This window comes from Jaculus jaculus, chromosome 1, assembly GCF_020740685.1.
Source record: "Jaculus jaculus isolate mJacJac1 chromosome 1, mJacJac1.mat.Y.cur, whole genome shotgun sequence".
NCBI classification, from domain to species: Eukaryota; Metazoa; Chordata; class Mammalia; order Rodentia; family Dipodidae; genus Jaculus; species Jaculus jaculus.
Window position 1 is genome coordinate 163,594,374 of NC_059102.1, and position 24,310 is coordinate 163,618,683.

A 24,310-nucleotide genomic window follows, 5' to 3' on the forward strand; every position below is an offset into this window, starting at 1 on the left:
GCAGGATAATTTAGGAATGAGGTGCTTGAACCTTTCAGATAGCTGGATCTTCTGCCAAGGGGTCTTGGTTGTACTATGGTCCTTATTGTCTAAGGACTTGCCCCTAGACTCCTTGATCTCCTTGTGGAAGAATCACATACCCATTTTTGCTCCAGGGCAATCTCTAGGTTCAACTTCCTACTCTCAGCTTCCACTCTGTGCCCACCCGGTACCCTCTTCTCAGCTTCCCCTCTGTGCCCACCCGGTACCCTCTTCTCAGCTTCCCCTCTGTGCCCACCCGGTACCCTCTTCTCAGCTTCCCCTCTGTCCCCACCACCCGGTCCCCTCTTCTCAGCTTCCTCTCTGTGCCCTCTTTCCCCTTAGAACCTGCTCTCCATTCAGAAGTTGGGATGAGCAGCTGGAGGGGGGGTGGGATTAAGACTGGTCTTTCCAAATCACTGTGGTGGGAGTATTTTTATTTTTATTTTTTAGGTTCAGGCTCCTCATACTCACCCCCACTTTCTCTCCCATTTCTGCCAGGGTCACGGGGTCTACAGGGATGGGTGTGTTTTGTGTGTGTGTGTGAGGGAGGTTGGAGGTGCCTTGCCCACTCAATCTCACGCTAACAGGACACTCTCTCTCTCTCCAGGTGGCTTTGATTTTTGTGTCGTGTTTTATTTTCTCCTCCATCTGAATTGTTTTTCTCGTTGACCGTTTTTTTTTCTCTCCGCCTCCCGGAAGAAAAAAAAAAAGAAAAAAAGAAAAAGGAAAAAGCAGCCCTCCCAGCCTCATGCTTCTCCTCCTTTTCCTTTTTTTTTCCGGCAAGAAGAAAAAAAAAGAAACCAAAAATCTCCTCTCCCCTTGCAGCAACTCCCTGTCCCCCCCCCCTCACACCTCTCACCCCTCCTTGCCCCTGATCTCTCTCCCTCTTCCCCTTTTCCTGCCCTCTACCGTGTCTCCGCATCGGGCCCCTTCCCTCAGCTTATGGGCTGGGGGCTCTCCCCCGATGTCTGTCACAAGTTAAAAAGGGTTTTTAAATTGTGGCAGCAAAAGCTTTTTTTCCTCCCTTCTCTCTGGCTGATTTTGATGACTCGTGTTTTCTTTGTTTCTTTCCCCTTTTCTTCCTTTTTTTTTTTCTCCTTTTTTTTCTTTCTTTCTTTCCTTCCCCTTTCCAAGGTCCGGCTCACCTGACGTTAAACAGCGAAGGTATGGTTTGAAGTTTTGATTTGGTTTGGATTGTCCCAACCCATGCCTGGATTTTCTGTTTCCTTCCCTCCCCTCTCCCTCCTCCACCTGTCCTGCTTCCTTCCTTCCTTCCCGACCCCTTTCCTTTGCCATTTCTTTATTTTACTGGGGGGTGTGGGGTGGGAGTTGGGGCTGTTCCTTGTCTGTGCTCTCCCCTTTGCACTTCCCTCGATTCACGCCATCCGCCCTCACCTCACCTTGGTTTCTGACATCAAGAGATGTTTGAACTCCTGCCGTTGTCTCCAGTCACTTTTTTATTTTAATTTTTTTTGTGTTTTCCTGGTAGTGTATTTTGCTTGTTTTCTTTCTCATGGTGGTGTTTTATTTCCTTCCACTCATTCTGATCATTCTTTCCTTTCTCTGAACGCAAGTACAAAGAGAAGGGCCTGGGCTGGAGAACGGATTTGAGACAGCCACGTTCCCTTTCCCTGCTTTTGTGGGAGTTCCCTGTTCTTAGAATAAGGAGAAGTGGGGGACTGGAGGTGTAGGACCCCTCCCTTTCCACAGTGCCCCTCCCTCTGCCTTCACTCTTGTGCCTTTTGAATGGCTCTTATCCCCATTGGACAGATGACCAGAGAGATGAAGTGACTTGCTAGTTATTACATGGCCTTAATAGGTGGCATGGTTGGGACTTGTCATTTAACTTAAGCCTTGGCCAAATCCCTTTCATCTTTCAAAGCCCTGGTGTTGGGGCCTGGGCTGACGCTCAGTGGTAGAGCATTTGCCTAGCATACATGTGGCTATGAGTTAAATTCTCAGCACCACAGGGTCCTGGTGTTAAGCAACTTGGAGGCAGAACCTGGGGGTCCTAACAGATCCCCTCCAGCTTTGGCCTCCCTGCCTTCCCTGTCATCAACCTCTGTGAGCACAGGAGGCTGATCTTCCACTGCATCTGCTCAGTGTGGCCTACCCTCTGTTAAGGGTCATCACACACAGGGACAGAGTGAGATCTTTGACTATGGGCAAAGGGACCCGTAGAACTTAAGTCTAGGTGGAGGGAGAGTCCCACCGAGATCTAAAATTTGGGATTGGCTTAGGTTGGGGGAAGCAAATTCTTGGGATTCTTACAGAGATGTGAAATTATGACAAGAAATGTGGGAAAGGAGGAAGTCCCATGTGAGGAGTCAGGAGGTTTGCCCTGGCTGGGTCACCTATGTCCTTCTTGCCTCTCAGTGTTTGGTCTGGAAGTGCAGGCTGTGGTTCACCTTAGACACGAAGACCCTCCTGAAGGATCCTAGAAATGCTTCCCTTCATCTAGGTTCCATTGCTCAGATGTTGAGTGACCCCAGTTTTAGTTACAGAGATTTAGGATTAGAGTTGGAATAAGAGTCCAGATAGGAACCTTCCTCTCCGTCCCAGGTTGCCCTCATCCTGAAGCCATCCCATGGATTTGGCAGTAGGGTAGGTGCCTGGGAGCCAGGCACAGAGAGCACATGTTTACTGGCAGGGATGGGTGAGGCTCCAGCTGGCCTGGAGCAGAGACATGGCAACTTGTGCCTGTGGAGTGTTGGAGCTGAGGCCTGGGTGGTGATGTATAGGGTAATGGAAGCGAGAACTGATTTCCAAAACAGACCTCCCCACATATCAAGTGAATTCTTCCCAGCCAGGACCTCCTCTGGTGGGCATGGCCCTTCTGTGGCCATATTGGAGGGATGAAGTGTCAGAAGGAATCCTGGGAGGCCCTGTGGTCTAACTGGGGATACTTAGTGTGGGGACTGCGGGAACTGAGGCAGGTATAGGTGGCTAGTGAGAAGATAGGTACAAGGCAGAAGAGGGGCCTGTGTGTGACTTGAGGTGTTTTTTGGAGCATGGGTGTCTGTGTTAGGCTTCCGAACGAGTTGATGAGTGTGAACTCTGACCCAGCAGAAGGTGTGAGCAGAAATGCCCAGTGGGGAAGGGCCACGAGCTCCAGGGAGGTGGCAGTAACCAGGAGGGTGAATGGGAGGCTGTGTGCAGGAGTTCAGGGTCTCCAGTCTCTGGGGCTGGCCTGTTTGCATGCCCTTCTGCTCCTCTTCCACTTGGTCTCTTCAACCTGGGCAAGGAGTGGAAATTGATGGTCATGAATCTGATGGGGTTTGTGGGGCTGATGGCCCCTGGTTTGTCACCTGGCTCCTTCCCAAGAGGTCTCGAAGGCAAGGGAGTCACCAGAGAAGCCCTCCTCACCTGGGCCCGCAAGCAGCGCCTTTGTCCTGACAGAGCCCTCCATCACCTCAAGGCTGGGGTGGGACCAACTGTGAAGGCCCCATGCCTGACTCCCCAATTCTGCTTCTCCAGTAGGGTCCTTACTGTTCTCCGAGGGGGGGGGCCGGGAGAGGAGGAGCCGGCGATGTGCACCAGCCGACAAAAGGTCAGTGACCCTACGGTCCGGAGAGAGCTTAGCCCTTGCCCTGCTATGGGCTAACTGTGCTTTTGGGGAGGAAGTTATCTTCTCAGATGCATTGTGCCCCTCGGTGCCCAAACCCCGGGTCTGCCCCACAGAAGCATTCCCGAGACACCATTGCCTGCCTGGTGGGAACCTCCATTTCTTTCCCAAAGCCTAGTTGTTCTGATGACCTCCTCCTAAAACCCAGATGCCCTTGCCCATCTCTAGAAAGTGGCAGGGCAGTCCCCCATTTAACGATCAAATGCTAGAAGCCTGTCAGACACCCTGTCTGGGGAACCTGGTAGCATCTCTGACCTGTGTGCATCACTGCATCATCTCAGGGAGCCTTTGGGACCCTTAGTGGTGGGGATCAGTGCTTTCATTTTACGGATGGAGAAGCTGACACCGGCCAAAGCCCCGAGGCCAGCACAAGGATCCTTTGGTGTATCTCAAGGCTCCAGGGTTTCTTTTTCCTGTGCTGAGGAGACCTCTTGCAGGAGAATCTCCTTGCTAAGAAATATATAGGCCAGTTGGATAACCCTTTAAGAATTTCAGCAGGCCCAAGGTTTTGTGCTGTCACCTCCTGTCTCTTATCTTTCAGCCTGTGCCCCCCTGTCTCCCTGGGTTTGCGCCCTCCCAAGACCTTCCTCTAGCCCCTTGCTGTCTCTTTCTGCCAGCTCTTGAAAAAGCAGCCAGGCTGTCCACGCCGGCAGTCTCCCTGAGCTCCCCAGGTCAACCTGGATATTTCCTGGAGTCTCCTTTGTCTCCCTGTCCATTAGCCAGTCACACCATATTGCAACTGTTGCTTTACCTGCTCAATGCCCCCATGACATCCAGCTCCCTGAGGACAGGGATTGGGTACTTTCATTTGTATCTCCCCATGCTCTGCACAGCTCCTGGCACATACGTAGGCGTGAGCTCAGCACATTTATTTTAAATGAGTGAATGGTCTCTGTTCCCAGGGGCCTCATTGATGTTCTAACAAATAACTACAATAAAGCGTGGTCCATGTAAAGTGTGTGAAAAGTGCAGACTTTGTTCAAAGGAGTTAATTTATTCATTCATGTGGGGGGAGAGAGAGAGGAAAAAAAAAAAGATAGGGAGAGGGAGAACCTCCACAGAAGTTACATCTGATAGTGGAAGAGTTGTTTCTTAAACCCCCCAGTGGGCTGGTTTAAGGTCTAGGAGGCTGTCCTGTGTGTTGTGTTTTTAGATTACCGCAGCAACCTGGAAGGTAGCCTGCTGATTAGCTCCTTTTTCCAGAGAAAGCTAGGCTTAGAGCTATTGTGTTTTGGCCAAGGTCACAAAGCTGGTAGTGGAGCCAGCACCAGTGCCCAGGTCTTCTTTCTCACATCGCACTTCCTCCCCAGGGAGCAGTACAAGATGTTACTAGGCGGTAAGTGCCAAATGAGCAGAACAGACAGCTGTAGTTCTCCAGAGTAGGGAGGGGCTGAAGGGGGCTGGAGACCTTCCCAGAGGAAGCCTTTGAGCTGGGCCTGGAAGGGAGACAGCTGCTGTGTCCCTTTCTTTCGTGGCACTTGGAAACTCAGGGCCCGCAACAGCCAGTTTCTGGCCACATTCACCTTCCCTGGGAACACTTGTGGGTCACAGGCTCCCTGACTGAGAGAAGGCTAACAAGTAGCGTTTGTTGCTCCTCTACCCTGGCAGCTCTTAGAAGTTGTAATTACTCAGGCGCTGCTGGGAGTTGTAGTTCCCGGCTGTGGCCTGCACGGTAGATGGGACCGAGCGCCCCCTGGTGTTTCAGTACTGTGCATTGCAGGCCAGCTTAGGCTCAACACAGCTCCATCCACCTACCCGTAGCATCCTGACCCCTGGAGCGCTCCACACCCGGCTCTTGAGGGCTCCCGGATCTTGGGTCACCAGGGTTCTCTCTCTTCTCTGTCCTCCAGTTTTCTCTTCTACAGTTACTCACTTCCTCAAAGGCTCTCAGGCTCTTTTTGACTTCTGGATGTCTCTTCCCATCTCTGAACAAAAAAGGACTGGGGTCCAGTAAGCACCGGGTGCAGGTGCAGTGTGGACACGTTTGCTTCCTTTCCTGGGTCCAATCCAGGAGTTGAGGAGTGGCCTTATTTCTCCACTTTGCTTTGGCAGCCAGGTCCAGCCTCACACCTGCCTCTTTCTCTCTCTCTCTTTTTATTTTTTTCCCCCTGGCTTCTTTTGTTCTGTCCCAATCACTTTTTCATGTGCCTGCCTTATTCTTCCCTTCCCTTCCCTTCTGTCTGACTCTGTAATGATATTTTCTTTGACTGCAGTGAAGGCGAGAGAGTAGGAGGGGAGACTGGCTTCTGGGTGGGACTAACAGGGTGTGTGGTAAACCCAAGGTCAAATTCATTCCCTTTTCTGGTCCTTGAGCCCCCTGGCTCTACCAGTGTCTGAGCAGCAGGGATGGTTGCTATGGAAACACTAAGGCCACAGAAAGCCTTAGCTTTTGTTCCCTAGAGGTCCTTGTCCCCTTTCCTTGCTGGCCCTGTTCCCATCTCCCTTACCTGTCCCCCTCAGGGCTTGCTCCCTTTCTTTATCAATGTAGCCTCTCTTTACCTCACAGCCCTGAGCTGTTGCTGTTTCTCCTCTCCCCTCTCGACAGTCCATCTTTGTATGCTGCCCCCCTCCACACCACCCCTCCACCACCTTTTCATCTGTGTGGGATGCCTCACCTTCGCTTCTGGTTTCCTAAGTCGACAGAGGGTGGGATTCAAATTGTCCCAATGTGCCTCATGTCCTGCTCCCCCCCACCCCCACGCAGCTCACTGCCCTGTGGCCTCAGGACACTGGACCTTGCCAGCTGCAGTGAGGGCTGTGCCAGGCGCTGGGGCAGCAGCTGGTGCCTTGGCATCCGGACACAGTGGGGGCAGAGTCTGTGGGGGCAGGGGAAAGGTTTTGCAGGATCTGCACCCAGAGACAGTCCCCCCTCCTTCTTTACATATGAAGCTGCTGCTTAACATGCCTCCCAGGGAAGGACAGGTGTCTCATGGTGGCCCTGTGTGCTCCTGGAGCAGTGCCTGCTCTTTCCTCGGCCCCAGGAGCATCTTCTGAGGAAGCCGTGCACTCGGATAGTCCAGGCTCTGTGCAGACTGTCATTTACCCTTTGTCCAGTGGGGAAGGTAGGTAGGACTGGCTGTGGTGTCCGCTTAGCGGCATAGAGACAAGCCACAGCTTGGGTACAGGGCCTCTGGTCTGTCTTGATTCAATAGCTGGTTCTCTTCCTTGTGCTTTATTTCTTGTGTGTGAGTTTGAGGGCTGGGCCCCAAGTTTCTAGTAGTGGTCATTGTCTTCCTATCATCTGTTTGCAGAACACCAGCAGTTCCTAAGGCCCTTCCAGGAGTTGTGGCTTCTCCCTAAAACGTTCCGATGGAAGAGACTCTGGGTTGGGTACCGTGTTCATGCGCACGCGTTCATGAACACACATGCATGAGAGTCAGGCTTATCCTTGCAGTCTCACTCCTGCCACCCACCTGTCATCTGTGGGTCACATCTGGCACTGTGGGGCTTCTCAGGTTGGAGTAGGAAGTTGAAGGAAGGCATGGTAGCCACCTTCATGAATGCTGCACAGTGGCCTGCCACGACGTGGTGCACATCCCTGTCACCTGCACTGCCTTACGTGTCTTATCCCCAGCCTTCCCCACTTCACTGCTCCCCGTTCTCCTCATCTGCCAGGGCTGTACGACAGGCCTGCTGGTGTCATTCCGTATGGTGAGGCCTGAAACTGTCCCTGGGCACTGAGAAGGGACCCGAAGAAGAGGCAAGTGGGGAGGTGGGCTGCACTCAGGAGACACCCTCAGTGCCCTAGCCCCAGAGAGGACCTCCCAGGGAGAAGCCAGGTAGCGCCTCTTGTTTCTCTCCCCCATCTCTTTGTTAAGAGAGTGGCTGATGGCATTTCGGAGTTGGTGAGGTCTGTGGCTTTGTCTGGCTTGTGGCAGCTTAATTGTCAGCTGTCAGTGTGAGAGCCACTTAGCAGCCTCTTGCTTTGGAAATGGACCTTGGGGGAAGTTGACTTTTGATAGCAAAGACAAAAACAAAGGGTCCAGGTTGACAGGCTGAGGGAAGGGAAGTGGGTCTAAAGCTTAGAGTTGGGACCACAGGACTCCTGTACCTGAGAGCCACCCTTGAGTTGTTGGAGGTAAGAGGGAGGCTCTGGTGTACCCTACTCCACTCAGCCTTCTCCCGTTTTCCCAAATCACGGCGTCCAGGCAAGGAGGAGTTTGTGGCAACCTTCAAGGGCAATGAGTTCTTCTGCTACGACCTGTCACACAACCCGATCCAGAGCAGCACGGATGAGATCACGCTGGCTTTCCGCACCCTGCAGCGCAACGGGCTGATGCTGCACACGGGCAAGTCGGCGGACTACGTCAACCTGTCCCTCAAGTCCGGGGCTGTCTGGCTGGTCATCAACCTAGGCTCCGGTGCTTTTGAGGCCCTCGTGGAACCCGTCAATGGCAAGTTCAACGACAACGCCTGGCACGACGTCCGGGTTACCCGAAACCTGCGCCAGGTAGGGGGAAGCAGGAGGAAGGTCAGGGGTCAGCCACACCTGGGGCAGAACACAGGTGGAGGAGAGAGGGCCACCTAGGGTGTGCGGAGGGCAGAGCCAGGACTTGGGAAGTGGGGTGTGGTTCTGGAGAACAGATCAGAACTTGGGGCTGTGGCGGGGGGGACACGGCTGTGTGGCTGGTTTCAGGGACCTTATTTAGGGAGCTGAGCTAGGAGGAGGCTCCAGAACTGCCTCTGGGTAGGAGCCTGGGGTCAGGAGAGGAAGGTTTGGGGTCACGTTGCTGGGAGCAGCTGGGGTTTTGAGATCTGGGACTCACGAATCAGGTGATGGGCAGGAGCTCAGGGTGTTCAGGAGAAGGGAGGAGGGAACTGGAGTATGAATGAGTGGCCTGGTATGCTGTGCGGTAGGGAGGAGCTGCCCAGTGGGGGGCAGGTTCTGGCTGGGGGCAGCCAGGGACAGGTGTTCTGACAGAACAGCATGACACCAAAGAAGTGGAGATGCAGGTGGGGTGGGACATAGTTTGCCCTTGGTGGGGCTTTCCCAGAGCAGAGGCAGAGATGGGGTGAGAGGGAGCTGAAGGCAGCGGGTGGGTGAGGGAGTCAGGACCAGGGAGGTGGCTTGGTCCTGCTTCTCCTCTAGGTGAGACTTGCCCATTTTTCTTCCAAGAAGCCAGGCTTCCTCTGATGTCCATGCTTGCCTTTGTCCACTGCCTGGCTTGCAGGCCAGCCTGTGCAGGAGTCCCAGTGACGCTCTCTGGATCAGTCCCTGCTACAGGGCAGCGTCCTTCTCCACAGTGTTCCCTCAGCTTCTGCTCCTAGACTCCCCTCCTGCACAGATCCTCTTAGGAGTGTCCCTCTTCAATTCTCACAGGCCCCATCCATGATGGCCACTGTGGTTAAGGCCATCTCTCCTCCACCAAACTTTACTTGTCAGAAGCCTCCAACCCTAAGAAATCCCCACTTCTGGTCAGGTCCAAGCTGACCTTCCTTGCTGAGCAGAAAAAGGATGCCGAGCATCCCATGGTGTTTCATCTTCACGTCCTGGCTCCATCCTCTGTTCACTCAATCCCTGGGTCCCAGTTCTCCCACATTCCATTGGGTCCCAGGGTCATAGCCAGCAGCAGCAAGGCCCTCCCAGAACCATCTCTCCAGGAAAGTGAAACAGTTCTGCTTGTGGAGGCTCCGTTTTGGCACTTTGTGACCGTCCTCTTGCTAGTGGTCCTCTTTGGGTTTCTTGGCTCTGGCTGGGTAGTGGTTAATCTTCTGTTGCCGGTCCTCTTCGTTGTCACCTTTGTCATCCTTTCTCCTTCCTCCTACCAAGAGTGCCATCAGGTGGGGCTCAGGATTCTGCTTGCTCCCCAACTCCTCTTACCTGCTCTTATTTACACCACAAGTATGATGATCTGATGGGGATTTCTCCTCACTCAATGCTGCTCCCCTTTGCTGTGATGAATCCTGTTGCTCATTCAAGAGCCTGCTGCTTCCTGCTGTAGTCCAGTTCCTACGGATGGGCCTGTTTTTAGTGTGTCCTCTCCTCATTCTGAAGAGTGACATGTTTGGTGGAGTTGTTCCTCCTCCATGCAGTGCCTCCTTGCGCCATGTCATCCTATTCCCCTGTCCTGTATTGTCACCCCTATCAGTCCTATACACATTCATGATACTTTCAGGTGCTACATATTTTATGGGAGGAGCAGGGAAGTTACCTTTGGTGCATTTTGCTCACCTTCTTGCTGTCCCTAGGCGCAGAACTGTCAGCTGATGCTACCTTTGCTGGCATACTAGAAGCCAATGGTCCTTATCCACATGTTGTTTGGCCAAAAGAAATCATACTGGGGACAGAATGAAGAGCATGCTTCTTGCTCTCCCAGGACCTCAGCTCTTGAGATAGGCTGGAACTGTTATAAATGAACAGAACGAGGGCTGGGAGATGGTTCAGCAGCTAAAGGTGCGTGCTTGCTTGCAAAACCTGATGGCTCAGATTCAATTTCCCAGTATCCATGGAAAGCCAGATGCACAAAATAGCACATATATCTTGCAGTGGCAGGAGGCCCTGGTGTGTCTATATTCTCTCTCTCTCTCAAATAAACAAAAATATTTTCAGTAATGAACAGAACAAGACTATGCACATGCCACGCAGGTCACAGAAGCCAGTCTGGGAATTTAAGAGGTATCCAAGAGCAGGGAGAGCTCTGTGGTTAAGCGGAGATTACCCACATTGATGGGGTGATGTTTTGGGTATAGACAGTGACCTATGATCCTGTAATATGAAGAGTCATGGATCTAAGCTGGTAACCCGTGGAAACCCCCCCCCCCCCGGAGAGTTCTAAAAGATGACTCAGAGATTTAGTGTTTTCTTTTTCTTTATTTGAGAGTGACAGAAAGAGAAAGAGGCAGAGAGAGAGAGAGAGAGAGAGAATGTGCCAGGGCTTCTAGCCTCTGCAAATGAACTCCAGATGCGTGTGCCCCCTTGTGCATCTGGCTAATGTGGGTCCTGGGGAATCGAGCCTTGAACCAGTGTCCTTGGGCTTCCCAGGCAAACGCTTAACCACTAAGCCATCTCTAGTCCCCCTTTTAAAAAAATATATTTATTTATTTTTTTACTTTGCTGAAAAAGCTTTATCTATGCAATTACAGTATATAAAAGTATATAGACTCATTTAAAATTAATCTTCCATTTTGCAAGGTTCAGGACTTTTGACTCCTCATTCTGTATCATTATTTTTTTCTCAATTTTTATTAATATTTTCCATAATTATATATCCCATGGTAATACCCTTCTCCCCCCCACTTTCCCCTTTGAAATTCCATTCTCCATCATATCCCCTTCCCCTCTCAATCAGTCTCTCTTTTATTTTTTTTTATTTTTAAAAACACACTTTATTTTTATTTATTTGAGAGCAACAGACAGAGAGAGAGAGAGGCAGAGAATGGGCGCGCCAGGGCCTCCAGCCACTGCAAACGAACTCCAGACGCGTGCGCCCCCTTGTGCATCTGACTAACGTGGGTCCTGGGGAATAGAGCCTCGAACCGGGATCCTTAGGCTTCACAGGCAAGTGCTTAACCACTAAGCCTCTCTCCAGCCCCTCTCTTTTATTTTGATGTCACGATCTTTTCCTCCTCTTATGATGGTCTTATGTAGGTAGTATCAGGCACTATGAGGTCATGTATATCCAGGCCATTTTATGTCTGGAGGGAGTATTTTTGTTTTTTTTGAGGGAGGGTCTCACTTTAGCCCAGGCTGACCTGTAATTCACTATGGAGTCTCAGGGTGGCCTTGAATTCATGGCAATCCTCCTACCTCTGCCTCCTGAATGCTGGGATTAAAGGCGTGAACCACCATGCCCAGCTATTTTATTTATTTATTTGAGATACATAGATAGATAGATAGAGAGAGAGAGAGAGAGAAAGAATAGTGTGCCAGGGCCTCCAGCCACTGCAAACAAACTCCAGATGCATGTGCCCCCTTGTGTATCTGGCTTACATGGGACCTGGGGAGTCAAACTGGGGTCCTTTGGCTCTGCAGGCAAGTGCCTTAACCGCTGAGCCATCTCTCCAGCCCCGACTCAGAGATTTAGATAGGTCATGTTGACCCAACGGTAGGGCCGCTGAGCCACAGAAAGTGTCTTCGAAAAGATGTTGACTGAGACCCATCTTTAAAAGGGCTTCTGAGGATTTCTGTCAATCCAGAATTCAGTCCAGGCTCATGAGTGGAAGAATGGGCTGGGAAGATGGCTCAGTAGATAAAGGGCTTGCCTGTGTGAGTGTGAAGGCCAGAGTCCTGGTCCCTAGCACCCATGTGAATTCCAGGTGAGTGTGATTCTCCCTTGCAATCGCAGTGCTTGGGAGGGCAAGACAGGGTGTCTTTGAGGCAAGCCGGCTAGCTAGACAAGCTGCGTCAGTGGATTCTGGGTTCAAGTGACAGGCCTTGCCTCAGGAAGTAAGGTAAGAGTGACTGAGGAAGGCACACTGATTCTGGCCCCCCTCCCCATGCCTGTTTACACACATACAAGCACACCTTTGCACCCACACATGTATGAACATGCATGTGCACACGGCACACACACATGCCACGCATATGTACACAGGCAAAAGAAAACAAAAGGTGGAGGAACTGCATTCAGGAAGCGCTCCTTGGCGTGGCCTCAGAGCTGGGCTCTGGAGCTGCTGTCATCACTGAAGGCCCAGTCTGGGGTTAGGTGCGTCCTCACCAGGCCCTCTATCTGCCTGGTTTTCAGGACTTTCAAGAGTATTTTTTTTTTCTTGGTCCTGTCCCTAAGGCAGTGTCTCTCAATCATCCAATCACACTGTCCACCCAGACATTTGCCAGTGTCTGGAGGCCTTCTGAGTTATCATCACTCGGGTGCTGCTGGCTGCTTGTGGGGAGAGGGCCAGGATTCTGCTAACCATCACAGGGCTGCGTGGAATAGCCCAACAAAGAGTCAGTTGCCAAATGTCAGCAGTGTCTCTGGGAGAAGCCCTGTTCACTCGAGTGTGCCCAGTGTCCAAATGATGTCCTGGGATTGGGAAAAGCCCTTTTGTGGTCACAGGGGTGATGTAGGGTGGAGTGATTTTCACTAGGGCTACTCTTCCTCAAGCTCCGCAGGCTGGGAGCTAGGACAGAGAGATAGGGTAAGAGACGCTGTCAGGGCTGCAGAGGGAGAGGGCTTGTCTAGCACGCACGTGGCCCTGGGTTCCATGTTTGTGGAAAAACAAACAGAAAGAGAAATGACATCTGCTTGTAGCTGTACTAGAAGGGTAGGTAGCCAGGATAGGGCATGCTGTGGCTTCCGCATTATTTTCTCCACATAATCAGAGCAGCTGGAAAGATGGCCTTCTGCAGGGGCCAACCCAGAACTAACATCCAGGGATCTTTCTTCTTTTTGCTACAATAGCTTTAGGAGTGGGTCAAAGGTCAGCTCCACACACTGGAAGAAGCCACCCCTGGATTAGGTTCCTGGAATCATCAATGGTGGGAAACATATGGAAACATAACAGGACCAGAAGGGGTCCAGGATAGGATCTTTCTTCCTCCTTTTGAACTCAGCTTTTGAAGCCACTGTGATCTTCTTAGGGAATCTTTGTAGAGATGATTATCTCTGAGGCCTATTTTTATATCTGGGACCTCCCCACTGCTTCCCACCAAGAATGTGCAAAGCTGCTTTACCATTAGTCAGCTCCAAACTTAGAAGAAAAGCTGACTACCCAAACATCACATGGTGTCTTCTCTTGCGCAGCTCACATGATGCCTCGCCTCAGGGTTAAATGCTTTCAGAAGATCTTCCAAAAGATAGAGTCCCTCAAGGATGGACTCCCCATAAGAATATCATCCCTAAGGATGGGGTGACCCTGGATAGAGTGCTCAAGGATGGAATCCCCATGGATGCAATCTCTCAAGGATGGAGTCTCCAAGGATGCATTCCCCGAAGGATGCAGCCTGCCAAAGATGGATTCCCTCAAAGATGGTATCTTTAAGGATGAAATCCCTAAGGATGGTGTTTCCAATGACACAATACCTCAAGGATAGAGTACTCAAGGAGGCAATCCTCCATGGATAGATTCTCCAAGGATGATACCCCCACCAATGCATTGCATATGTTGTACATCCAGCTGGGAGCTCCATTTCAAGGATGGAGTCTCTGAAGGATGGAGGGAGTCCCCCAAGGATGGGGTTCCTCCAAGGATGGAGTCTCTGAAGGTTGGAGGGAGTACCCCAGGGATGGGGTTCTTCCAAGGATGGAGTCTCTGAAGGTTGGAAGGTGTCCCCAAGGAGTCCACCAAGTATTTAGGGTTCTATTCTCTTGCATCTATTCATCACAGCATATAACCTAGATTTTCAGCTCTGTAGGCCCATCTACATTGATTTCCCTGGCTCTTCTCTTCATTTTCCACAGCTCTCCTGAGGACACCACCCATTCACCTTCCTCTCTGCCTGGTAAAATCTTAGAGCTTGGTTTAAATCCCAGCTCTGTCACTAGTTGTTTGAGTGATGTTAGGCAAGTTACATAACTTTTGAGCTTCAGTTTTTCATAGGCAAAGTGGGAAGGAACCTCTGCTGACTAACTAAAGTCATAATGACTTAAAGCACTCAGCTCAGTGCCTTGCTGATGTGGGCATCAAAGGCCTCACTGCTGCCATAACCATTAGCTGTTTTTCCTCTCAGTACTTCAGGCCCATCTTAAATGCTACCTTCCTCATAAAGCCTTCCTTGCTCTATCCCATAGCCAGGCTCCCTTCTTTGCTATGTTCTTTGAGCAACCGGAAACTTGTATTCTAGCCTTCTCATCACATTTTTCCTGTGTGTGTGTTTGTGATTACTCCTTATCCCTACTTCTAGGTTGTAAGCAAATTGAAGGCTTACTACCAGCAACTACTCAGTCTGTTTAGTTGTTATTCTAGTAGTTTTCTTTTTTTTTTGGTTTTTCGAGGTAGGGACTCACTCTAGCCCAGGCTGACCTGGAATTAACTATGTAGTCTCAGGGTGGCCTTGAACTCATGGCGATCCTCCTACCTCTGCCTCCCGAGTGCTGGGATTAAAGGCGTGCACCACCACGCCCGGCTTCTAGTAGTTTTCTTGATTCATCTGGTCTCTTAGTCTCTTTTAAGAAGTTTCTTTTTTTATATTTATTTATTTGAGAGAGAAAGAGAATGGGTGCACTAGGGCCTCTAGCTACTGCAAACAAACTCCAGACACATGTGCTACCTTGTGCATCTGGCTTATATGGGTTTTGAGGAACTGAACCTGAGTCCTCACGTTTCACAGGCAAGTGCCTTAACCACTAAGCCATCTCTCCAGCCCCTTTTCTTTCTTTTTTTAGTTTTTCTGAGGTAGGGTCTCACTCTCACTTTAGCTCAGGCTGACCTGGCCTGGAATTCACTATGTAGTCTCAGGGTGGCCTCAAACTCATGATGATCCTCTTACCTCTGCCTCCCGAGTGCTTGGATTAAAGGCGTGTGCCACCACCCTGGCCCTCTTTCTTTTTTACTTGTAGTGTGGGGATTGAACCCAGGGCCTTGCTCATGCTAGGCAAGCACTGTAACACTGAGCTATACCCTTAGCCTTTTCATCTGTTCTTTTTCTTAGAGCTGGTTAGTGAGTCATGTCCACAATGAGCAGATCTATTTCATATAAGCATTGAATTATCACTTGTCTCTGGGTATAGTGGTACGCACCTGTAATCCCAGTCCTCAGGAGGCTGAGGCAGGAGTATCACCATGAGTTCAAGGCCAGTCTGGGCTACATTGTGAGTTGGAGCTGGGCTATGTATAGAGATTCTGTTCCAAACAGTCAATAAATAGACAAAAGTACAACATAATACCTGAGCTACCTTTTGTGTTCTAGAGATAAATTCTTTTTTAAAATTATTTCATTTACTTGAGAGAGAAGGAATGAGTGTGCTGTAGCCTTCATCAGCTGCAAACGAACTCTAGTCACATGTGCCACCTTGTTCATCTGGCTCATATGTGACCTGGGGAATCGAACCTAGGTCCTTCGGCTTTACAGGCAAGCACCTTAACCACTGAGCCATCTCCCCAGCCCCCAGAAAGAAATTCTGATTTGCTTTATAAGGCTAGCCAAAAGTCTTGCTCACTGCTCAGTGCTCTAATGTGTCCAAGATTTTCCCAGGTTGCATTGCAACATCTTTCCTCCACTAACCACCAGGCTCAAAGGTCTTATTTCTCTTGTTTCTCACTTAGTTTTTATAACTAGGCGAGGAATAGCGAATATGCCTATCTTGCTGATGAAGAACCCGAGATTCCAGAGCATAAAGAACTTGCTTAAGGTCACTGGGTTAGGGTGCAGGAGAACTGGAAGTCTGACTTGAGGCCTCATCATTTCTTTGTCTCCTGGGTTGGGGGTTGGCTGTTGTCATTAGTGGAGGCTGCAGTTCCTCCTGTGGTTCCAACGTTCTTGGATGTTCCCAAATCTCAAAAGCATCTGAAGGCTTTGCTCATATATCGCTGAATAAGTTGCTGTTACCTCCGAGTTCAGTGGACTCCTGCTTTCTTTCTCTCAAGCTTCTCTGGCTCCATGGAGACTGTCTTCCTCTCAGGATTTGTAGTTTGGGTATAGACAGTACTCCCCTGGGCCTTCTTCAGGGGCCTGGAACAATGTTCAGAGTTCCAGGTGGAGATGGGTTAGAGTTGTCTTCAAAGCTTCCAAGCTGCTGTGGCTCCTTTTCCTGGGCTGTGTCACAGGAAGGCGAGCCAGTGGGAGCTCCATTCTAGTATTTGACCACAGTTGCTCCTCAACCATGATCCCCATGGACAGTGTTCTGGATCCTAACTCCTAGGTCTGGAGGGGCTTGTCTCATTCACTCCAACCATGCCATATGTCTGGATCTCTTGATGAATCAGTAGAAGGCCCAGGTTTTGAACTCACATCTAGTGCCTGTCAGTTCTGGTTTTAATTTGCAACTTCCTTTGTGAATATTGAAAACCTTTTTCTCCCTTTTTTTCCTCTTTTCTTTTTAATGAGAGAGAAAGAGAATTGGTACACCAGTGCCTCCAGCCACTGCGATCAAACTCCAGACACGTGTGCCACCTTGTATGCATGTGTGACTTTGCACACTTGTGTCACCTTGTGCGTCTGTCTCATGTGGGATCTGGAAAGTTGAACATGAGTCCTTAGGCTTTGCAGGCGAGCGCCTTAGCCACTAAGCCATCTCCCCAGCCCCTTTATTTTGTTTTCTATAAACAGTTCTAATTAAAGAAGAATGGTACTTGGAATTTTACCTTCAGTGTTGTTTTCCTCCCTTGTTTTGTACTGGTATAATGATGTTAGACAACTCTTGAGGAGTGCTATTAGTTTAGCTGCCCTGAAGGTAATTGTTCCTTGTTCTGACTAGTTGGCCTCTTCACTCCACAACACCCCTACCGGCTGGCGGGACGAATCCCCTTATCACTGGTTATCTCCTTGCTCCAATCACTGCTTCTGCAATTAGACACTTCCCTTGCTACTATGTAAGCTGCTTCTGCATTGCTGATAATTAATATTGGCTACTCAGCACTTGTAGCTGCTAACTATTGAATTCTGCTATTTTTAATTATACAAGGCCCTTATTAATTGTCTTACTGAATTATTCCTGTGCCCACTGGTTGTAATAACTCTTCAACTAACTGGTCTGTCCCTAGAATTCCACTCCCTACCATCATGGCTTCAGGCGTGCAGCGCAGTATTTAATGAACACCAAGCACCAGTGTCCCTGTAGCCTTGATTCCCTTACATCAAGCTGCCTCAGTCCCTTAGACAGATCTTCTCCAAAGACCAGGGTAATTCCGAAGGTGGATGTTGCTGCTCTCCTTGGCAATGGGAAGAGAAAATGGGTTTAGAAGCACACAGAGCTGCTGGGGATTTAAGAGATCAGGGTAGACACACAGTTCAGAGATGAGTAAGGGAATTCCAAGTTATGTGGGCCTCTATGTTTCTCTTTAGGGGGAGTGAATTTCTGGTGCTGGCTATGGGAAGTGGAGGGTTAGGGGCTATGGGTAGATGTGTACGTGGAGGAAGGTTGGGTGCCGGAATAGCCCACCAATTCCAGGTCTTTGAGGGGTGGTGGCAAAGGCACTTATTTCTGGGAGGATCGGCTTCCCAGAGGAGAGTAAGAGAATGGGCGTGGGGTGATTGAAGAAACTGGAGAACTTTTCTGGGAAATGTGTCACCTGGACAAGTCAAGGTGGACAGGCAGGTGGGAGAGGGGAGCATTGGGAGGAGGGTTTGGTATGATCCATATAGCTTGAGCACGAGCCCCCTGCCTGCTGGGCAGGGCTAGGCTTCCTTTTCCCTGTTGAGATGGTGACTCACTTTCTTTTTGGTCCTTAAGGAAGAGAAAAAAAAAAATAAAAAGAATGAACGCGGAGCTGCCCCTCCTTCCAGTGACCCCTAAATCTATTTGCCCATCCTCCATCCCTAGGAAACGCGAGGCCCATGTCCCCTTCTGTACACCTTGGGAACCACTTCTTTTGGCCCCCAAAATGAAATTGCCTGTCATTCTTACCAGTCTTGCGATTCTCTAGGGGCCTTGCCCACTTTTCTCCCAGCCTGACAGCCAGCTGGCCCGTCACCAACCGGTTAACCCATTAACCCGACATGGCCACTGGTCAGCCAGTTGGCCAGCACTCCCTCACTCCTCAGCCAGTTCTCTGGAAAGCCATCTGGTTGACCAGTCAGCCAATAAAGCCATCCGTGTCCATTTCTGAGTCAATGGCCCACCCCCTTCTCACACCCCTGTGCTCCCCTCCTTCCCTTCTCCTAACTCCCTAACATTTCAGCTGATAGGACCTACTAATCCTGCATACTGGGTCTGCTTCTTAACCCTGCCTCCTCCCTCCCCCTTCTGTTGAAAACCCCCCTCCCCCGTTGCCAACTCTGTGTGTGTTACTAACACGCTTATAACCCAGGGGCCCAAGGGATGGGCAGGGACAGGTGGGACAAGGTATGAGTGAAAAAAACCAAACTAACCTTTCTGTCTCATCTGCGGAATGTTGGCCATCTTTAAGTCTTTGCTTTCTTGGTCCAGTTGTTTTCTTCTGTACTAACCAAGGTCTCTAACTGTTCCCCTAACTCTGCAGACGGGGCTCTTCTGGGAGGGGATGATGAGGAAGAGGAATCCAGAGAGGGGTCGGAGAGGGGTTGGGAGAAGATGGGAGTGAATTTTTGTGTGTGTTTTATTCCCCTCTCCCATTATAATTTTTCTTTACTTCTACCGAACCTGAGGTGGGAGGGTTTGAACAAACAACCAAAATATATATATATGCCTATATATTTTTTCTTCTTCCTTGAGTTTCACAGTTGGTCATTTTATTTTTCTTTTCTTTTTGTTCTGTTCTTTTGTTGTTGTCCTTGTTTCGTTGTTTTTTTTTTGACACCCCCTTCCCCACCCCATCTCCGGTGAAGCACGCAGGGATTGGACACGCTATGGTAAACAAACTGCATTATCTGGTAGATATCACTCTAATTGTCTTACCGTTTGGTTTGCCGTGGGTTTTTTAACTGTTCGATTCTCCCATTTTTGTTTCTCTCCTCGTTTGGTTTTTGGTTGTTTTGCTCTTCCAGTTTTTTTTTTTTTTTTTTTTTTCTGTTTGCGTCCTGGACGACCTTTAGATTTTGCTTCTCTCTTTCAGTTTTCTTCTGTTTCTTTCTTTGTTTCTTTTTGGTCCAAACTCAAATCCAAAAGACAAATGCAAGTTAAGGAATTGGGTCGGGCTATGCCTACCGTCCTTGCCTCCTGCTTCAGATTCCTGGCTTGAGGTCTGGGGCAGGCCCCATGTTCATCGGCTCTGGTCAGACCAGCCCCGATGCCAACAGCTCATTTCTGTTGCTTTCTTTGGTTCTCTCCCTCTTCCCCTGTTTTTTTTTTTTTTTTCCTTTGATTTGGTTTCTTTCTTGGTCTCCTGAAAATCCATGGAAAACACCATCCCATGACATGCTACGCTCTGCTCACTGTCCGCTCTGGATGGGCTCCTCAGGTTGGGGAGGTGGTTGCGGTGCCACCTCTAGCGGCAGCCAACTGGGCAGATTCCCCAGATGGGTTGGGGGATGGCTTCACTTCACCAGTTTATTTGAGTTGAGAGGCGGCCCCACACTGGCTACCAGGGGAAAGGTGACATCTCTCTACTTCTCAGCCTTGAGGATTCCCAATTAGTTCTGTCTCCCTGACATTTTGCATGGCATGAATGGTCTTTTCTCCCACCAGGGATAGCGTCCAGATCCTCCACCCCCTCCTCTCCCCACCGCTCTGCTGCTCTGACTAACACTGTGTTTCACACTGTCTTCCTCCCCCCTCAGCCCCGTCCCTTCCGTGTCCCCTGCCTCTCCTGCATGGCCTCTTGACAGGGCTTCGTTCGCTTCCTTCCCTGTTGAGGACACGAGAGGAGGAGGAGGCCCAGGGGGGGAGGGGTGGGGCAGCGCCTGGCTGTCCTTGTCCTTGACAAACTCCTGTGTTTGGGTTGGGCTCCATTCTGGTGAACGCCGGTGTGGGTGTCAGTGTAAAGGCAGCTGGTGTGTGTTGGTGTGTGGGTGTGGCTGTGTGTAAATGTTGGTGTGACATTTAGGGGTGTTAGTAGGAAGCCCGCGCTGGGTATTTGAGAGACTGCCGGTTCGTTACATGTGCAAGTGCTGGAGTAAAGCGGGGGCCGCCTGCTTGGGTGGGTTTTGAGACTCGGTGGGGATTCTGTCTGGAGGAAGCCTGGAGGGGCTGGCTCTTCCGTGCAGGTGCCACGATGGGCAGAGACAGGGAAGGGGCTGCTGGGCCCTGCTCTCTTTCCGTGCCTGCCTCACAGCGCGTGCCAGTAGCCCAGTGCTGCGCGATCCCCTGGGATTCCCTCGTTCCTGCCCACTTCCGGTTCTGCAGCAGCAGCCGGTTAGTCATCGCCTATTAATAATGCAGAGTGATGGAACGCCAGGCTGGGGACCCTGCAGATGGACGTGTCTGCTCTCGTGGAGCGGGATCTGCTCGGGGCAGCTGCCTGGCTTGCCCAGCCTCCCGGTCTGTCTGGCTAGAAGGCTGGAGAGGAGTGAGATGTCAGAGCCGGGGTTCCCGGCCTGAGCTTCATACCTCCTCGGGAGGTTCTACCTCTGAGCTACGCTTGGCCTTTCGTGACACTTACATTTTTTTAAAAATTTATTTGCAAGAAGAGAGAGAGAGAGAGGAGAGAGAGATACACACAGAGAGAAGGGGTGCACCAGGGCTTCTTGCCACTGCGTACAAACTGCAGACACATGCCCCACTTCGTGCATCTGGCTTTACGTGGCTATTAGGGAATTGAACCTCTGGTTGTTAGGCTTTGTAGGAAGTGCCCCAACTGCTGGGCAATCTCCCCAGTCCTGCTTTCTACTTTTGTAGGTGTGTCTTTTCCAGCATACACATAGACCAGTGTCCAGAGCCAGTGCCATCCTAGCCCACCCCAGTCTAAGATCCCACGTGATCTCCCAGGCTTCCTAGTTCAAACAGAGCTGCGTAGTGAGATCAGCACCAACCCTCCACAGGGTCTTTTCCTTCAACTGCTGTTTTCTAGGAGTCAGCTGTTACCCACCCTGGCTAGACACTGAGTATCTGTCAGAAGCTGGCCAGAGCTTCACTGGGTATCCGGCCTGTGACTTTGGAGACACAGGGAGCTGTTGTAATGGCATTGTGGCTGGAACAAAGCACCTGACCCAAAGCAGCTGATGGAAGGAAGGCTTTTATTTTAACTTACAGTCTCGAGGGGAAGCTTCATGGTGGCAGAAGAAAGCATGGCATGAGCAGAAGATGGACATCACTTTTGCCACAGCAGGTGGAAAATAGCAGCAGGAGAGAGAACCAAACTATAGCAAGGGGGAGCCAGTTATGACACTCCTAAACCCGGCCCCAACAATATACCTCTTTCAGCAAGGCTCCACCTTCAAAATTACCTTCAGCTGGGGACTAAACATTTAGAAAACATGAGTCTATAGGGGATATCCGATTCAAACCACCACAGGAGGCAAGATTGATCCCAGTGATGAACCCCAACTACCATCCTAGAATTAGGGTCTAGCAAATCTTCCTTTTAGCCTCCATTTGGTGAAGAATTGGCCATGTGGGTCAAAGCCATAAACACTTAGTTTTGACAGGTGTGGTAATGTACACCTTTAATCCCAGCACTTGGGAGGCAGCAGTAGGAGGATTGTTGTGAGTTTGAGGCCACTCTGAGACTACATAGTGAATTCCATGTCATCCTCTGCTAAAGCAAGACTCTACCTTGAAAAAACAGAACAAAACACAAACAAAAGACTCAGTTTCTTTGTCCACCCAGTAGGCTAATGGTGTCTCTGTATTCCCTATTTCATGGGTCTATGTGATAATCAAGCAGGATAATTTGAAGAGTGGACACTTCCATACTCTGCATAGGGAATCATACTTTTTTTTTGAGGTAGGGTTTCACTCTAGCCCAGGCTGACCTGGAATTCACTAGGCAATCTCAGGGTGGCCTCAAACTAATGGCAATCCTCCTACCTGTACCTCCCAATTGCAGGGATTAAAGGTGTGAGCCACCATGCCCAGCTCTGGGAATCATACTTTGGTTAAGCTTTATATAGCATTTGCTGATTCCTGCTGTCTCCAGGGCAGGGATATTCTGTGAAGTGATTCCCAGCTAGGCATGGTGGTGCACATCTTTAATCCCAACACTCGGGAGGCAGAGATAGGAGGATCACTGTGAGTTCCAGGCCAGCCTTAGACTACATAGTGAACTCCAGGTCACGACTGCCTTGGCTAGAGAGAGACCCTACCTCAGAAAACAAAACAAAAAAGGGTGATTCTGTTATCATAGCAAACCTTGGAGAATACAGTATCTCTGGTCCCAGTGGAAATTCTATTACCATCCCAAGGTAACTGTATGAAACCTCAGAATGGTTTGGGTTTTGGTCTGGTTTTTGAACAAACCAGAGCAGATGAATGGCTTAGTTGTTAGACAAGAAGCCAATAGCCCTGTCTGGTTTCAGCTGCAGTAGGGAAAGTAAAACCAGAACAGATGAATGGGTTAGTTTAATTAAATTATTTCTTCTAAATATTTTATTATTTATTTATTTATTAGAGAGGAGGGGGAGACAATGGGCATGCCAGGGCCTCTAGCCCCTGCAAATGAACTCCAAATGCATGCGCCACCATGTGCTTACGTGGGTTGTGGAGAATCTGGGTCCTTAGGATTCACAGACACACGTTTTTTGGTTCATTTTTTTCTTATTTATTTGAGAGCGACAGACATAGAGACATAGAGAGAAAGACAGATAGAGGGAGAGAGAGAGAATGGGCGTGCCAGGGCTTCCAGCCTCTGCAAACGAACTCCAGACGCGTGCGCCCCCTTGTGCATCTGGCTACCGTGGGACCTGGGGAACCGAGCCTCGAACCGGGGTCCGTAGGCTTCACAGGCAAGCACTTAACCACTGAGCCATCTCTCCAGCCCTTAAAGACACGCGTTTTAACTACTAAGCCATCTCTCCACCTCTAGTTAGGTTAGTTAAGAAGCCAGTATCCCTGTCTTGTTTGATTTCCAGATGCACACTTCCCTGCGTGATCAACACTGATGGGTAATGACCTACCCTAGGATTAGGTCTTTTAAGCCAAGACTAGAGGCAGGAAATGGGGTTCAATAGGTTCTGATTTCCAGGGCATCCCTCAGATGGGTTTCATGTAGTTTTTTTTTTTTTTTTCTTTTTAAATGAGGGATAGAGAGAGACAGAGGGAATTGGTGCGTCAGGGCCTCTCACCACGGCCAACAAACTCCAGATGCGTGCACTATCTTGCTTACATGTGCCACTTGTGCGCATGTGTTACCTTGTGCATCTGGCTTATGCAGGTTCTGGGAAGTCAAACCTGGATCCTTAGGCTTTGCAGACAAGTGCCTTAACCACTAAGCCATCTGTCCAGCCCAAATTTTATGTAGTTTTGTATCTATTTATTTTTACTAATTCATTCATATGGACTCTTGTCTGAGCACTTGTTGGAAGGATAGATAGACCCCAAAAGACTTGCCCAGTTGAGATGTTGTAGGTTGATTGTAGTTAGTATGGTATTTGCTTATAAAAGTAATGGTTCTTTGTACATATCCTAGGCCCTTCAAATAGCTTTCACATTTTGAATATTACTCATGCTAGACAATGTCTGGGTTCCAGGCAGGAGACAGGGATTGTTCCCACTTAACAGAAGAGGAAGCTGGGGCCCAGAGAGAGCACCTTGCCTGGTTATGGCACTTACTGCTTTCCTTTTACTCTCATTTAGTTCTTAGTCAGCCCAGAAGAGATGGGAGTGATGGAAGTTGTTAAACCTCTTTTACAGATGAGTATCAGCAAGGCAAAATGAGATTATTCTGGAAAATGGCTCAAACCAGAGCCCAGGATTTCTGACTTGAAGCCTTGCCCCTCAGGGCTATAAATACTACCATGAGACTGATTTCTTGGTATGTCTTTCTAGATGTTTCTGGCACAGAACTGTGACTAAACTAAATGCTTAGTTGGGCTGCAATACCTCCCTTAGTGGATGCTTCTTCCTTTCTCCTTGTCTCAGCCCATGTTCCTGCCTCAGTCCACCCTAAAAGATGCCAGGAATCTGCTTTTGTTTAAATCTTTAAAATTTTTTTTCTTTATTTTAGAGAAAGCGAAACACACACACACACACACACACACACACACACAGAGAGAGAGAGAGAGAGAGAGAGAGAGAGAGAGAGAGAGAGAGAAGGAAGCAGATAGAGAAAGAG

The 24,310-nt window shown here is 49.7% G+C and overlaps 1 protein-coding gene across 1 annotated transcript in view; it reads left to right on the forward strand.

Annotated features, from left to right (window-relative positions):
- The window catches only part of Nrxn2 (neurexin 2), a 122,546-nt gene that overhangs the window by 22,450 nt on the left and 75,786 nt on the right, over positions 1 to 24,310 (forward strand). Inside the window, 5 exon segments of the mRNA XM_004656616.2 lie at positions 1,156 to 1,185; positions 3,499 to 3,521; positions 3,523 to 3,571; positions 7,795 to 8,096; positions 18,990 to 19,013. Of these exon segments, the coding sequence (XP_004656673.1) occupies positions 1,156 to 1,185; positions 3,499 to 3,521; positions 3,523 to 3,571; positions 7,795 to 8,096; positions 18,990 to 19,013 (428 nt within the window).